We start from the raw sequence: 17,571 nt of genomic DNA on the forward strand, positions 1-17,571 counted from the left end.
CAAGAGTTCCCATCGTGGCTCAGTGGTTAATGAATCCGACTAGGAACCACGAGGTTGCAGGTTCAATCCCTGGCCCCGATCAGTTGATTTAGGATCTGGCATTGCCGTGAGTTGTAGTGTAGGTCACAGACACGGCTCGGATCCCGCATTGCTGTGGCTCTGGCATAGGCCGGTGGCTACAGCTCCAATTAGACCCCTAGCCTGGGAACCTCCATATGCTGTGGGTGTGGCCCTAGAAAATACCAAAAACAAACAAACAAACAAACAAAAAAGACAAGAAAATGTGGTACAATGGAATGCTATTCAGCTATAAAAAAGGACGAAAGAGTGCCATTTGCAGCAACATGGATGGACCTGGAGACTTTCACACTAAGTGTAGTAAGTCAGAAAGAGAAAGACAAATATCATATGATATCACTTATATCTGAAATCTAAAATATATAACAGGAATTCCCGCTATGGTGCAGCAGGATCTATGGTGTTTTAGGAGCACTGAGACACAGGTTTGATCCCCAGCCTGGAATGGTGGGTTAAGGATCCAGCTTTGCCACAGCTACAGCTTAGATCTGATCCCTAGCCAGAGAACTCCACATGCCTCAGGTCAACCCAAACAATTAATTAATTAATTAATTTTTAAAATAAGGCACAAATGATACTATGTACAAAGACGGACATGGAGAGACTTGAGTTTGCCAGAGGGGAGTGGGAGGGAGTGGGACAGATGGGGAGTCTGGGGGTGTTAGATGCAAATTATTACATTTAGAATGGATAAGCAATGGGGACCTACTGTGCCGCACAGAGAACTATGTCCAATCTCTTGGCTGAGAACATGATAGAAGATAATATGAAAAAAAGCATGTGTGATACATATATATATATATATATATATATCACACTTTATATATATATATATATAAAGGGACATATATATGTCACTTTGCTATACAGCAGAAATTAAATCAACTATACTTTAGTTAAAAAATTAAAATTAAAAAAATTTTAAAGAAAAGGAAAAAAAAAAAGAGTGACCTATTCTGTACACTCTTACTCAACACTTTTACCTGGACAAGTACAGAAAACACATGGGGAATTCACGCACTGACAAATGACCTTGCTTGTAATTTTCTCATTCCATCTTGCAAATATGAATTTATCATTAAAACTACAAAGTTACATATCCATTCTTCAGGCTATTTAGATAGACATTTTTATTTTTCTAAGACAGAGAAAAATGAATTACTACTACTAATTGGTCACTACCCCATCAGCATAATGGGGTTTTCTGCACAAACTTCAGTCATGTAAGTGGACTTGACATAGGTATGTTATTTTGTCTTGTTCTGCAGTCAATAAAACATTCTATAGGACAACACTGTAAATCAACTATAAATTTTTTTAAAATAAATTAAAAAAACATTCTGTAGGAAAATAAGAGCATTCAATGTCTCTTTCTAGCCTAGAATGTTTAAATTAAAAACCTAATGTATTGGCATCACTCGGTGATTTAGCCCATGTCTATAATTTTGAATATTGTTTCCTATTTACCAGATTAAGCTGGTTGTTAAAATTCATAAAATACAAAAAGAGACTTATTTTTCCTGCTTGTTTCTTCCTCTTTCCCTCTATCTATGTAATAAGGATGAGGAAAACATATCTTTTAAGATATTTTTAAAGTAATAATACTTAACATTGGTGTATCCCTTTACAAATGTCAAAGAGCTCTCATACACATTATCTTCCACACACATTACTAACTCTGGGGCCAGACCGCCTGATGCTAAGTTCTGGTTTTACCACCCTGTTGTGACCTTGAGAAAGTTACTTAACCTCTCTGTGGCCTCAGTTTCCTCATCTACAAAGTGGGGGTAATGGTAATTACTATACTTCACAGGGCTGTTATGAGAGTTAAATGAATTAATATACATGAAATACTTAAAACAGTGCCTACCCCATGGTACATACTACACAGGCATTAGGTTTTTTTTAATTATTGTCATCATCATCAATTACCATCAGGCTCAAAGGAGTTAGGTGACTCATCCGGTGTCACAGTTAAGAAGTAAAATCTGATCTAAAAAATGCAGGGCTAAGAAAGTATCAAGACTTTTCACAACATTGTGTTATATGTATCATACAGCATATTTTTCTAGTTTTTTTATTGAACTATAATTCAACACACTTTTAAAGACCATAATCAGAACTCTTTTAAACATGTAAGAACTCAAATAATTCTAGACAGCACACACAGGTAGCCGAGCTAAGAATTTATCTTTTACCCAAAACACACCTCCATCTCTTGTAAGCATTTTAAAAATAGCAAAAGTGAGTCAGACCTTCAAAGAAAATCATTACACTGGCTGAACCAGGTGAACCTATCATTAGTTTACCAATATTTGGAATTCCTTTTAAATAGCAAAATGTATACCCCATGAACCTTGAACATTTCCATGCTATGATTTATGTTGGCCAATGGAAACAGCTTGCACTTAGAGCTAAAGTTCAAGTTTCAGTTCCACCTCTTATAAGCAGGGGACAATGGACAATCAATCACATCACTTCTCTGAGCTCCAGTTACTCATCTGTCCAAGGAGGACCTATCCCACAAGGACCTATTCTCACAAGTTGTTATGAGAAACAACTGAGATAATATAGGTGAAATAGCCTGTGCTACCATTACCATTAACTACTTGGATTATACTGAGGAACAATACTAAACATTCATTCATTCATTAAACTTTTTTTTTCCCCAGAAAAACAGAAAACTGCTGACAGAAGTCTTCCAATATAGAAGTATCATCCTGAGTATTATTGTTTTGGCCACAACCATGTCATGCAAGTGTCCAGGCCTGGGATCAAACCCTTGCCACAGCAATGACAATGCTGGATCTTTAACCCACTAGGCCACCAGGGAACTCCTGTTCTGACTACTCTGTGTAATTGTATAAGGTGACACTCTGGATTGGACTAGCACAGTGAAAGAGAAATTTAGGTAATGTGCAAAGTATTTATTCTAGCACCACATGCTTCAAGGAGATGCAGTAAAATCTGAGCGTAAGAAATAAGAGAACAGACCATGTGACAAGCATCAATGTTATTTTTTTTCTTGTTTTAAATTAATAGTAGGAGTTCCCATCATGGCACAGTGGTTAACAAATCTGACTGGGAACCATGAGGTTGCAGGTTCGATCCCTGCCCTTGCTCAGTGGGTTAAGGATCCAGCATTGCCGTGAGCTGTGGTATAGGTCGCAGACACAGCTCGGATCCCGCGTTGCTATGGCTCTGGCGTAGGCCAGTAGCTATAGCTCCGATTCGACCCCTAGCCTGGGAACCTCCATATGCCGCGGGAGTGGCCCAAGAAATGGCAAAAAGACAAAAAAATAAAATAAAGTAAAATAAAATAATAGTAAACATTTTCAATTAAATCATAAGAAAACTAAGTGGACATATCATCAGAACAGTAATCACAATAATGTATTTGTGTGATACTTTACAGTTTTCCAAGCACTTCACACATATCATTATAGAAACACAACATTACTCTGTTTACAAGTGTATTTTAATATTCATAAAACTTCCCCCCTTAGACAACTCCCTTAACATTAGTGTCCAAACATAAAAGATAGAGGTTATATTGCATAACAGATACGGCGCCTTTTTAAAGCTATCATATTTACAATTTTTAGTCTGCAGTTACAAAAAGAGTGAAAAAACTTCAATGGCAACAAAATTGTAAATCACAAAAATACAATAAACTTATTAAAATGAATAAATGATTTTAAAATATCACTTTTAAAAAATCTTACAAAACATTTCCCAAAATTTCCAGAAAATTGAGTAATAGCATTTATAGTTAAACTTAATAGCTAATTTGAGAATTACAGACTATTCCAAAGAAAATTGGATAATTACATTTACTAATGTAGTGTTACAATTCAGCAACTATCAATATACCATATGCAATATGATGTAAAATATATACAATACTAAAATAAACACATACAGTTCAGAAAATAATTTAGAATATTTCAGTCCCTCAGAGGTAATATGAATACCAGCTACGACAATGAAGTATCATAAATATAAATGACTTCAATTATTTACGCCTCTGTAGAAAGCAAATAAAATCACTCCTAGTAGTATCCTATAGAATCCAAAGAAACCTGTTCATACTGTTTATCAAGCACCTACTATTTGCAAAGCACTATGCTAGTACCATCATTCAAAAATGAAATCAGATCCTTCCTTTTCAGAAGGATAAAACATAAAGACCAAGCAGAGACAGTGCTATGTGGCGGCGGGGGGGGGGGGGGTGTCTTCCACTCCATGATCTTAAAATCTGACTCAGTCCTATATCTGACTCAAGATGAAGAAAGAGTTCATGTTCTTCAGTTGTCTTATTATTTTTTTCAGGAACAGTGATGAACTGCTTGTGATTTTATTTATATACATAAGTAAATATATGTATATATATGTGTGTGTACATATGTACGTGTGTGTGTGTGTGTATGTACAATGAAGCTGTCTGGATTAACAAAAACCACATCACGACTTGAAGTCTAGAACTAGGAGTCAGCAGATCCTTCATGACTTTGAAGAGAACACCACCAACCTCTCCTGGCTTGGTAACACTTATGGTGCCTTTGGGTAAGTTATTAAACTTCTCTACATCTGTTCCCTCAACTGCAAACTTATAGAATTGGACTAGAATCCAAAAAGTTCCTGAACCAGTGGTTCTCACTTTAAGTAGAGATTCCTGGGCCCACTCCCATGATTCAGAAGTCTGGCCTGGAACCTACAAAGCTAAATGTTCACCAACCACACGTGACTAAAATATGCAGGTGGTCCTCAACCACACTTGAGAAATTAACCAGATGATCTCCAATGTCCCATCTGTATAAAGGATGACATAACTCATTTCAGCACAAAAGTCTTAGGAATTCTGGATCCAGTTTAATGTGCAGGACATAACATATATTAAACAAATATTTACAGAAAGGAAGGAAAGGAGCGAGTAAAGACAGAAGGGAAGGAAGGGAGAAGCGAGCTAGCTTACTGGTCATATTTTTGTCCAAGAAACGTACAAAACGGTAGTAAAATTAAAACTGCATAAAACACATTAGCAGCTGCCAAGCGAAGATCTGATCTCAGTCTCTACACACATACAATTCTAAATACAATGTCAGTCCATGTCATATTGCAAAATACTAAGGAGAAAAAGGAAAAAAACAGCATATGGAAGCCAAAAGAATTCTAATGGTAAGTTACTGATGATTAAAACTTAGTGACTGTTCTCCCCAGGTAGAAGAGAACACAGAATTTTACGGACTAGTACCTGGAATTGGGACTAAAGTTTTAAGTTACTGGTTACTCATATGCATAAATTTCATTTGGGGTAATATATGAATTGCAGAAATACTGTTGGCAGTATTAACTTTTGTCCATTTTTAATATCCAATTTCCCATTCACTTACATTATAATTTTTGAGATGTTTTATCTTCACTTCTGATGATCTTCAATTGTCAATGGCTCTTAACACATTAACTGTAAACAAACACAAAGGAACTTAGGGGAATTCAGATATTTAAGGAACCCTGCAGTAAAGTACTCTAAATTATTCTGTAAAGCCTACAGGGGAGGGAAGGATGGGAGCGGGCTTATTCGCGTCATAATTTAACTGATGTTCAAAATGTAAAACTGTTCTTCTGAATGAAAATACTATCTTCTTAATCAGCAAGCAAAGAAAAAAATCATCCTATTTTCTGTTGGAAGAAAAAAAATAAAACAACATTCAAAGCTGGAGAAAATTCTCGCCAAAGATAGATACTCTGAACTCACAAATGTGTTGTGTAACTTATCCTTATCCTTCTGCTCAGTAGTGCACCTCGTCAAGGAAACTGATTTCCTTGTCAAGACCACCCAATCAACCTGCCCTGGGACTGCCCTCAAACTACCAAGTCATGGCCTGGACCTGGGGCAGCAGATCATCAAGTATGACGAGTTCATTCTAGCACAGAGACCCTGAAGTTAAACACACTTGGGTTCAAATGTCAACATCATCTCCCTGATCTTCAATTTTCTCATCTATAAAATGGAAACAATAATACTGTTTATTTTACCCAGTTATGAGGATTATATGAGAAAATGCATGTAAGGGATTTAGCACTGTCTATTATATAGTAAGCACTCAATAAACCTTTAGTCCTATTATTTTTATTATTATTATTGTGACTCGATATTAATACTATTAATTTATTACTATAACAACTTTCTACCACTTGAGAAGCAAAGCTTATCGCAGGTGTTCTTATTTTCAGGTAAAGCCTTTGGTTATAATGAAAAAATATTATTCACTACCAGTAAGAGAGGACATTTATATCATATAAAATTTTATTTTTGACCACTGCTGAGTCAACTAAAGAAAATGAAGGCTCATAATCACGATCGCCAAAGTTATTACGCCTTTTGTTAATACACAACCTCCTAACAAAGTCATGGATAAATAACCCCTTACTTGCTATTTTTCAGTAAATGTAATTCTGCTAAGAAAGGAAATGGATATATGTGTAACTCATGACTGTTAAACCCATATTCTTCGTGAATGGGTTATGTTGTAACCATATTGCTACAAAGAATAATGTTGTAGCAATCAAGAAGAGACACCTCTACCTTCCTCTATCTATCCCCAATGATTAAGCTCCTTAGGTCTGACATTACATGCTTAAAATATTGATATTTAAGTTAGGTGACACAAAAAAATGCATAAGACACCAATTTCTCTGAATTTTTCAATCGAACTTTTAGGTCAATCATATAAAAATAAACACAAGATTTTGGAAAAAGCATTCATAAACAAACATGGCCCCAAACGGCCTACTTCATTTCCCTTATGAAGACCAAACACCTTTTGAATTGAAATGAGCTAAAATACATAAGTAGAACCTGATACAATATTCTGGGTGGAGATAAAACACATGAACCTATGGCTTGGAAGTGAATGCAGAGGTGTAGAGTGTGGGCCGCTGCTTAACCAAGCAACTCCTAAGCTCTTCACATGAAATAGGTCACTCTTCATTTGATTTCTACCTGCCTTTCACTTAATGATCTGGCAATTATTAAATGTACTCCTTTTATTTTATGGTCCTAGATTAAGATTATAAAAATCTGGCCCAAGAAAATGCACACACAAAAAAGTAAAAAGCTTAAAAACTCCAAAGTTTATAGAGTATTCCAAGACACAGTTCTCTTTTTCTGGTCTGCTACAATATATCATCTCTTTCTGTGCATTTTTTTTTTTTTTTTTTTTCTTTAAACATGGCCACACCTGCAGTATATGGAAGTTCCCAGGCTAGGGACTGAATTGGAGCTGCAACTGCAGGTCTATGTCACAGCCACAGCAACACCGGATCCAAGCCACATCTGCGACTTACACCACAGCCTGTGGCAATGCTGGATCCTTAATCCACTGAGCAAGGCCAAGATCAAACCTGCATCCTCTCAGACATTATGCCAGGTTCTTAACCTGCTGAGCCACAATGGAAATTCCTGCATTTTCTATTATGGTGACTGCAGGCAAATCTAAGAATGTGTCTGGCATAAGTTAAGACTTGTACCCTTTAATTTAAAAAAAAAGTTTTCCATACAGTAGAAAATTAACAGAATACTGTAAACCAACTATAATGGAAAAAATAAAAATCATTTTAAAAATATTTTCCTTGCTTTAAGACAATTTATTAGTATACATGGGAGGAGCTGCTGACTATCCCCAATACCCATTTTCCACCATTGATTAGACAGACCTCTAATTTCTAGCTCAGAGTACGGCCTTTCAGAAGAGACAACATATCCTACTCTACTCTACTGTGGGTAGGTATGGCCGTGGGACCATAATCTGGCCAACTGGATGTAAACTTAAAATGAGATAAGTGACTTCAAAAAAAGTATCCTTTAGGTGTTTAGTATCCATTAGGATTTCCCTGGTAGCCGAGAGGCTAAGGACCCAGGGCTGTCACTGCTGTAACTCGGGCTGCTGTTGTGGCGTGGGTTCGATCCCTGACCTGGGAGCTTTTGCATGCTACAGACACTGCCAAAAACCAACCAAACAAAAAAATATCCTTTAAGTAGAGGTAATATGCCTTTCTTTTTCCTTTCCTTCTTCTTTTCAACTAGAATGAAGATGCAATGGTTAGAGCTCCAATAGCAATTCTAGCTCTTGAGGTAACATTGGAATGTAAGATACACTAAGTTAGAGACTATGTCCTTGATACTTCGTATCCACTATATCAGATCTGGATTATCTGTCTCTGGGCTTTTACGTGGTTAAAAATATATATCATGTCATTTTAAGCCAGAGTTAGTTTGGATTTTCTCTTAGACTCTGCTAAACTGAATTTAAAAATTAAAAAAAAAAATTAAAAAAGAAGGCAAAAGGAAGTTTTGCAAATAAGTGTACTTAGGTTTTTTTGAAGTGTATAGGATAGCAATCTGCCCTTATTTAAATCTAGAACTAAGAAGTATTTAAACAGCCCTTTTTGCAGTTCCCGTCATGGCTCAGCAGAAACGAATCTAACTAGTATCCATGAGGACAACGATTCAATCCCTGGCCTCACTCAGTGGGTTAAAGATCCGGTGTTGTCATGAGCTGTGGTACAGGTCACAGATGAGTCTCGGATCTGGCATTGCTATGGCTGTGACATAGGCCAGCAGCTACAGCTCCAACTCAACCCCTAGCCTGGGAACCTCCACAGGTTAAGCCCTAAAAAGACAAAAATAAAGAGCCCTTTTTTATAATGTTAAATTTATAAATTTATAAATGCATTTATGTTCACAAATATAAATCTGCCCTTTTTTATACTGTTAGTTTTTATTATATTGAAAACATAAAATCTGCCCTTATTTCAATCTACACTAAAGAGTATTTAAAGAGCCCAAGAATTAATCACATCCAGTAAAGAGTCTTTGAAAGGAGGAAAATTCATCAGCAATTACTACCATGGGTACTACATACTTGGGTAGGGGAAGAATCATGAAGTGTGCTCATTAGCTGTCTCTACTGATGACAACATTGGCACATATATGGGAACACATTAAGAGGGACAAGCACAATTAGTTCTGTGTAATAAAGCTACAGGAAAGGGAACTGAGGTTATTATTTTTTATTATGAGGGCTTCTTCTCTAGTCCCTTTAATTTTAATAAACTTATACCAATTTTTTTCCTTTTTTTTTTTTTTTTTTTTAAGGCCACACCTGCAGCATATGGAAGTTCCCGGGCTAGGGGTTGAATCAAAGTTGCAGCTGCAATCTACACCAAAGCCACTACAACACTGGATCCAAGCCACATATGCCACCTATGCCACAGCTTGTGGCAATGCTGGATCCTCAACCCACTGAATGAGGCCAGGGATCAAACCTGCATCCTCACATACAACCTGCTGAACCACATTGAGAACTACAATTCTTTCTTTTATATAGTTCCATTTTTAACCTAACTTCCTGCGGGAAGGGAGGCTTATAAAAATCACTCCCTAACCACGACTAACCCCTCTCAATAATTTTTAATCCTATCCACTGATTTAACTAAATCATAGCGTAGGCCAAGAGATGGCAAGTGCTTTACCTATTCAAAATTAACTTCCATAAAAAGAGAAAATATTCTATACTGATATCTAGAAATTTTCCACTGGTTAAATCCTGAATCACATGTAACCTTTGTCCCTGGTGAATCTGAATACAACAACACTAACTGGCAGCTTTCCAAAATAAACTCACTGCTTTCTGAACATCTGTATCTGGGTTATTTCCTTCCCTTGGGCATAATCCTTTATTGATTCAGGTGGTAGCCTTCTGGAATTCTTTATAATACTTTTTAAAAATGCATGTTACCACTAATGTATCTCACCAAGGATCTAATTCTTAAGAAAAGCCTAAAACATATATTCTTGATTTGTGTTCTTTCTTGCAGCTAAGGAAGAAAAGACCTCAGGAAATTTCCTAAGAACCAGATATAATAAATCCACAAGAGATGACTTGTACCTTTCACTACTGAAGTTAATATTTTTACAGAAGTGTTCTAAAGTAATAGGCTTATAGTAGTTCTAACACAGGCCTTAACTTAGTCCATTTCAACTATTATTAATGGAGTTACCAGTCACTTATCAGTAAAAAGACCCAAGGACAGTGGTTCTTAAACTTTGGCATGCATGGGAAGTTCCCATTGTAGCTCAGCGGTAACGAACCTAAGATCCATGAGGATGCAGTTCAATTCCTGGCCTCACTCAGCGGGTTAAGGATCTGGCATTGCCATGACCTGTGGTGTAGGTCACAGACACGGCTCAGATCTCAGGTTGCTGTGGCAGGGGTGCAGGCCGGCAGCTATAGTTCCAATTTGACCCCTAGCCTGGGAACTTCCCTATGCTGCAGGTGTGGCCCTAAAAAGCAAAAACAAAAAAACAAACAAAAAAAAACTTCAGCATGCATCAGGATCATGTGGCGATCTTGCTAAAACACAAACAGTGGTCTCCATTCCCAAAGTTTTTGATTCAGTTAGATCTCAAGCAGAGCCAGGAAATCCACATTTTAACAAATTCCCAAGGGAATGCTGATGCTGCTGCTGTTCTTGGAACTATCGATCTACATGAAGACTACTGCTGATAGCATAAGAAGGAAAAAATAAAACATACCCAGGACTCAATCTTAGCTTTAATATTAACTGGTATACTTTTGGTTGTTAAGTAATCACTTTTAATGTTCTTCCAGAAAAATATACCCAATAGTTACTGACTACTTCACTATATTGGATCTTATCTAACAGAACTTTAAGGTTCTTTTAGGATCCTGTTATAATGAAATCCAAAATAAATAATTATTAGGCTACCAATACAGTCAATGTCTGATACAAGGTGCTAATAATCAGGTCAAGATTGGAGATTCAACCTATTAGCTGGACTTTGTTCTCCAGCTATAGTTTCTACCACTAATCCTGGCCAGCTGCCTCAGAGGATATGCCAAGAGTCACAAAGAGAGTGGATAAGAATGTATGATTGGGAGTTCCCGTAATGACTCAGTGGTTAATGAATCCGACTAGGAACCATGAGGTTGCAGGTTCAATCCCTGGCCTTGCTCAGTGGGTTAAGGATCCGGTGTTGCTGTGAACTGTGGTGTAGGCTGGCAGCTACAGCTCCAACTACACTCCTAGCCTGGGAACCTCCATATGCCTCAGGAGCAGCCCTAGAAAAGGCAAAAAGACAGAAAAACAAAAAACAAAAAAGAATGTGTGACTGGATACAAATCTGTCACCACTACTGGAACAACCCAAAAGGATATTTCCTACCGACATACCACCTCTAAGTAACCTTCAGGCTGAAACTAGATATAAGACCTTGCAACGAAATATATTTTATCGTAAATGCTCTTCTACCTCTTCAGACTATAAGCACCATCAAAATGCATGGAAACAGAAATCCAGGATCTGCTGTTTTCAAATGATGATAATTTTAAGGAAGACATTCAATTCAAAAATGTAATTAGCTGGAGCTAATTCTTTTTTTGTCTCTTTGCCTTTTCTAGGGCTGCTCCCACGGCATATGGAGGTTCCCAGGCCAGGGGTCTAATTGGAGCTATAGCCGCTGGTCTACGCCACAGCCACAGCAACGTGGGATCCAAGCTGCATCCACGACCTACACCACAGCTCATGGCAACGCCAGATCCTTAACCCACTGATGGCAAGGCCAGGGATCCAACCCGCAACGTCATGGTTCCTAGTTGGATTCATCAACCACTGAGCCATGACAGGAACTCCATGGAGGCTACTTTTTTTATTATATTATGTGCACCTCCTCTTTGATTTTTTTAAAATCCAAGTTAAACATAAATATGGGGTTCATAAATGCTAAAAAGTTTATAGGCTAAAAATCAAGCTAAATAACCTAAAATACCCCAAAATATCTGAGACAAATAATGGTGCCCAGAGTAACTAGAGAATGAGGATACACATAAGATGAAAGAAATACACATTAAATAAAACGACAAAGTAAGTGAGAAAGAAAGAGACCAAAGTAATCAGGAGCAGCAGATGGAAAAGCCAGTAGGCTAAGGGAACATAATGTTGTGAAGACAAACAGGACTGGGCACAGAAAAGATAATGCAGCCAATAAAATAGTTGTGACTAGGCAGGCCACATTCCACATAAGAAACCCTTTTTAATCCCTTGAGTAGAAACAACAAAAAAGACAATTGGTAAATATTCAGCCAACATTACTTTATTCCAACATTCACTGGGCATCCATTTTGCTCTGGATTTATTAGCACATGACTACACAGAGTGATAAGGAATCAAAGAAAATCAAGCAGTACTTTTTATAACAGGGTTCAAACTGAAAAGTGGAAAACCAGATTAAGGAGGCAGAAAAGTACTAATACAGTGTCAAATTCTGCTGTATAACTTCCACAGTTCCGAGGCTACCATATCCAGCCTACAGTATTGCTTTGTCTACAGCCTACTCAAGAATCAGAGCAAGACCAACAAGAATAAAATTATGGAACAGGAGTTCCCGTTGTGGCTCAGTGGTAATGAATCCAACTAGCACCCACGAGGACATGGGTTCAATCCCTGGCCTCACTCAGTGGGTTAAGGATCCAGTGTTGCCATGACCTGCAGTGTAGTTCGCAGACACGGCTCAGATCCAGCATTGCTGTGGCTGTGGTATAGGCTGGCAGCTACAGCTCCGATTCGACCCCTAGCCTAAGAACTTTCTTATGCTGTGGGTTCAGCCCTAAAAAGACCAAAAAAAAAAAAAAAAATTAGAATACAGCCAGATTATAAGTGTGCTGAAGTGAATTTTTTCACAACTCTCTCTCTCTCTCTCTCTGTGGGCAGGACATGTGTGATGAACAGACAAGAGCAGGATATACAAAAGCTGCTGCACAGCTCACTGAAGTAGGCAGTGCCAAGCAGGACTCATCAAAGAAAATTACTTTTTTTCAAAGATGCAAGATGACATAACTGTAGCTGATTAGGAAACTGCTATCTGAATGTCATATTAAGAATGAAATTGCTTTTTTGTGACCAAAGACATCAGCCAACGATGACCTAGAAAGCAAAGCTAGAAGCAATGGCAATCCTGAGCAGACTACAGCCTTATAGCTATATATAGACTATAGACATGCAGATATCAAGACTCAAAATACGTTTAGTGTGAACTCCAGATCCCACTTCAATGTCAGCCTCCCAACTTCAATGTCATTTTCCCAACAACAGTGGGCAACCACATGGGTTACTATACGATTTTTCACCTTCCCATTTCCCAGAAGAGTGTAAAACATTTTACAAATTAACACATTTAAATAGAAATATTTAAGATGAATTCATCTAATAGTAGAAGTAGTTGAAGAACTTAAAGATGAGCATATCACCATCGGTTATAAATGTGATAAGACTTTTTGCCAAATTGAAGATGCAATTCTAATTCCAATTTTCAAACAAATAGGAAGCATAACATAATTTTTTTTCATAAACAATTTTCCAGAGTTCCCGTCATGGCTCAGTGGTTAATGAATCCGACTAGCAACCATGAGGCTGCGGGTTCGACTACTGGCCTTGCTCAGTGGGTTGAGGATCCCACGTTGCTGTGAGCTGTGGTGTGGGTCGCAGACGCAGCTCGGATCCCCCGTTGCTGTGGCTCTGGCGTAGGCCAGCGGCTACAGCTCTGATTCGACCCCTAGCCTGGGAACCTCCATATGCCGAAGGAGCGGACAAGAAACGGCAAAAAGACAAAAACGAAACAAAACAAAACAATTTTCTTTGTAACTAAACTCAGCAGAAATGTGTTAGTGTGTGAAAGACAGTCTGTAACACAGGAAACAGTATTACTAATATTCTGCAGGAGATATGAGAACAATTTCACAAGGCAATTTCCTAAATGAAAACGAAAATTTCCCAATTGTATAAAACAAACACATAACCACAATTAAAGGGTGAGATTTCTGCAAAAGGCTGAGACAATACAGTTCAAACACCAATATTTTCCTTTATCATAGGCTAACAACAGTAATAAACTTGATCTGGCTAGCCGCTTAACACAGCTATTATAACCATACTGTCCACCATCCCTGTGTATTAGAATCACCTGTGATTGACTATTACCCCAGATTAAGTTTAAAATTAAGCTTTCTAACAATTGTCTACAACGCAGCTATTCTACAATGTTGATTAAAAAGAGTGTCACAAATAGGTGTAATGATTCAGAAACAAAGATATGAAAGAATTCAGTAAGGTCAATTCCATTCAGTAGCCATTCAATAAATGTTATTTTTCTACCTTCCAAAGAAGAGGAATGAAAGCTGGCATTTTACTCCTCATATTTTCATCCAGAGAGGCTGAAGCTAAGCTAACATACTCTAGTCCAAATTCAAGTTCTTAATTTTCTCAAATTCATATATAATATGTTTCATTAAGAAGTTACGATATTTATAAACTTTAAAGTTGCTGGGTTGTTTTTTTTTTTTTTGGAAATAAATGTGCTTAGGTGGCAAATTAGGTACATTAGTTTGTAATAATAACACACATTTATTTAGTGTAATCCCAAAAATCCATAACAGGAGTTCCCGTCGTGGCTCAGCGGAAAGGAACCCAACTAGTATCCATGACAATGTGGGTTCAATCCCCAGCCTCGCTCAGTGGGTCAGGGATCCCGCGTTGCTGTGGCTGTAGGCCAGCAGCTACAACTCAGATTCGACCCCTAGCCTGGGAACTTCCAGGTGCCGCAGGTGTGGCCCTTTTAAAAAAAAAAGCAAAAAAATCCATAACAAAGGTTATTATCATTATTATCATTAGGATAAAGTATTATCATTAAGATAAAGAATGACAGAATTTTAAAGCTCCAAGGGACCTTACCAGTTTTCTAGATAAACCCCCTTATTTCCAAAGATGAGAAAAATGCAAATCAGAAGGTTAAGACACAGCCCAAATCACTGGCTAAGCCTAGGTCTTTAAAAGAGACTGAGCCTGACTTAGCACTTTCTAACAAGACTATGCTGCCTCCTGTGGTTCCAAATCCTCTCACTTGGATGAGATTACTAGTTGCCACATTTGTCTTTACATTCTATCCTGAGCCACAGTTGTCATTTGTAACTTTCCCATAAAATTATAATTTTCCAACCTGTTTCCTGAATGATTTGACAGCTGAGTATAATCCCCAGCTTTCTAGATTTCATAGTAATAAACATAAACCTGAAAAATACTTGAAACAAGTATACACTATACATAATCACACAAAGAAAAATTTTTCTCTCCTGGGTATTCAATCTACAAATTCAAAAATGCATTTAATAAGCATCTCTGACAGACAGGGTCTCTGTTAAATGCTGGTGATATGAAGATAAATAAGATATACTCCTCATCCTCTAGTAGTTTATAGCCTAATAAAGAAGACAATTAAACCAGCAATTACACTCTGCTTGTTAAGGACGCTGAAAGATAGCTGGGCAGGTTGCTATTAACCAGTATAGGAAAAGAATCTAATTTAGAATGGTGGGACCAGCTTATGAGTTCCTGAACAGCAACAGGAAAAAAAAAGTGGTAGTATCACGCAGGTTTAGCAGAGTCCAAAATGAATTATGAGACACAACAACTTCAACTCACAAGGAAAAAAAAGAAAATTATGTTTTCACACAATGGCTTAGTAACTCTCTAATAACTATTTCTTGAAAATAATTTGATTTCATTGCGGCTATATAACAATTACAAATCTTTTTAATTTCCTAATAAAATTTTAAATCACAATCTGAAAACCCAAAGAAAAAAACTGCATCAGAAACATACATATGTAACATTTACGACAGCTCCCTGCGAAGCTGCATACTAAAATTCTGCTCAAAATTCCAGGGGAAAAAAATCCCATTTAGTACATGAGAAATAACCTGGAGAACCGATGGCCCAAGAAGGGAGAAAACTACCACTCATCAGTTAATCAGGAATAATGACTTTCAGCTGTAAGATTTAGACCAGAAACGCACAGCGGTGGGGCATTTTTACTTACATTTAAAACAAAGTTGGGGGGATGGAGATTGGAGTGTAAGGAAAACTGTAAAAAAAATAAAATAAAATAAGAGAAGGGAAAGTGAGGAAAAGGTGAGAAAGAACCCAAAAACCAAACGACGGATGAAAGAAAAACTAAAGGCTGGTTCTGGAAAGAGTGGTCAAGAGACGAAAAAAAAAAAAAAAAAAAAAAAAAAAGGCAGGGAGGAAATGAGGGAAAAGGGGAGAGAGCTGGGGGAAGGGCTGTTCCAAGAAATGAATTTAGAGGCAATAAGCGATCAGAGAAAGCAAAGGAATGGCTCCTGCAACTGCGAATAAAACGACATGAGAATATGGGGGTGGGACTGATAAAGAAGCAATGAGTTTTAATCTCCTCTTTCCCAGTCTCCAACCCCCAGTGAGGGAGGAAGAAGCGGTTTCCAGTCCTAGGAAAGGAATTCCGGCGCAGCCTTCTTGAACCAGAATCCAGAATTGGGGTACCATCCAGCGGATCCCCGGCCCCTCTCCATCCCCCTCGGACGCTAGGCGGGGCCCTGGGCGTCCCGGTTACCTGGACAGGGAATCCACGCTGGGCGGCCGTGCTACCACCGGCTGGGAGCCAAGACTCTCGCAGCTCGAGCTTTTCTCCATGGCTCGGCGGGGATAGCGGGAGGAAAAAGCTGCAGCGACCTTCTCGGCTACCGGGCAGAAGGAGCGGAGGGTGGAGTGCGTCGGGGAAGGACCGCGGTCAGGCCCGCGCCGGCCCGGGAGGGAGACCGGAAGCGGCCATGTTCCCCCAGCCTGCACCGCGCGCGGGGGCTGCCGGGGAGCCGGCGGACCCCGCGGCGCCCCTCGGTCGACTGCTTTGACGCGGCTCGCGCACTTGCGCAGTAACGGGGCGGGGGGGAAAGGCAGGTGAAGGAGATGAGCTGCTAATATCACTACCTACTTCGTAAGAGTTGTTACTGGATGGAATGGACTAATATGTATAAACAGTTTGTAGCACCACTTCAAAAACGGTAGCTGTAGGCAGGGAAGCTATAGGCAGGGGGCAGAGAAGTAAGACGTGATTGATGTGAGAGGGTAATGTGAAATATATGACAAGTAGGGGAAAAAGTTAATGCTCATCGTTCTATTTCCATTGCATCCCTGAGCCAGCATTGTAGAGAGGGCACTAGAAAAGAAGCTGAAACTTTAAGCCCTGCTGTGATTTGAATTGAAGTCTGTGTGATCTAGAAGTATCTGAAGGAAAAAATCACTTTGGAATTAATCCATTGTCCACACAGAAAGGTATGGGAAGAGGAAATGGGGAGGGAATTGTTAAATGTACCAAAAAATTAGACACATATACCACTGGGTGCAGTGGTGTCGGATAGAGGGCAAACTTGTAGGGATCTTTCCCTGCCCTCTCAAATTCCCAGGCAGGGCAGGAAGGGAGGGGAGAGTAATAGAACTGTGATAAGAGAACAGGAACTGGGTGAAGGGGAAATGCTTCTGCTGGTAATTTTCTGTTACAGAGGATAAAGGAAGGACATAGAAAGGATACCAAAAAAGAATTTT

At 38.5% G+C, this 17,571-nt stretch overlaps 1 protein-coding gene across 12 annotated transcripts in view; it reads right to left on the reverse strand.

Moving 5' to 3' along the window:
• Positions 1-16,814, reverse strand: part of MTMR2 (myotubularin related protein 2) — a 110,208-nt gene extending 93,394 nt beyond the window's left edge. For 4 of the 12 annotated variants that reach the window (XM_084975771.1, XM_013979304.3, XM_084975768.1 and 1 more), the window contains exons 1-2: positions 16,583-16,814; positions 5,472-5,542 (exon numbers count right to left, since the gene is read on the reverse strand). Coding sequence is in view for 2 of the 12 variants with exons in the window: in XM_005667262.4 (XP_005667319.1) it covers positions 16,583-16,662 (80 nt within the window). In the remaining 10 variants the exon portion in view is untranslated. The other 8 variants (XM_084975765.1, XM_084975769.1, XM_013979302.3 and 5 more) reach the window with 3 other exon arrangements.
• Between the last annotated feature and the right edge of the window lie 757 nt (positions 16,815-17,571).

Source organism: Sus scrofa, chromosome 9 (assembly GCF_054392235.1).
Source record: "Sus scrofa isolate SSC_HxYL_T2T_F1_AM1 chromosome 9, Sscrofa_HxYL_maternal_Yorkshire_Landrace_v2.0, whole genome shotgun sequence".
Classification (NCBI taxonomy): Eukaryota; Metazoa; Chordata; class Mammalia; order Artiodactyla; family Suidae; genus Sus; species Sus scrofa.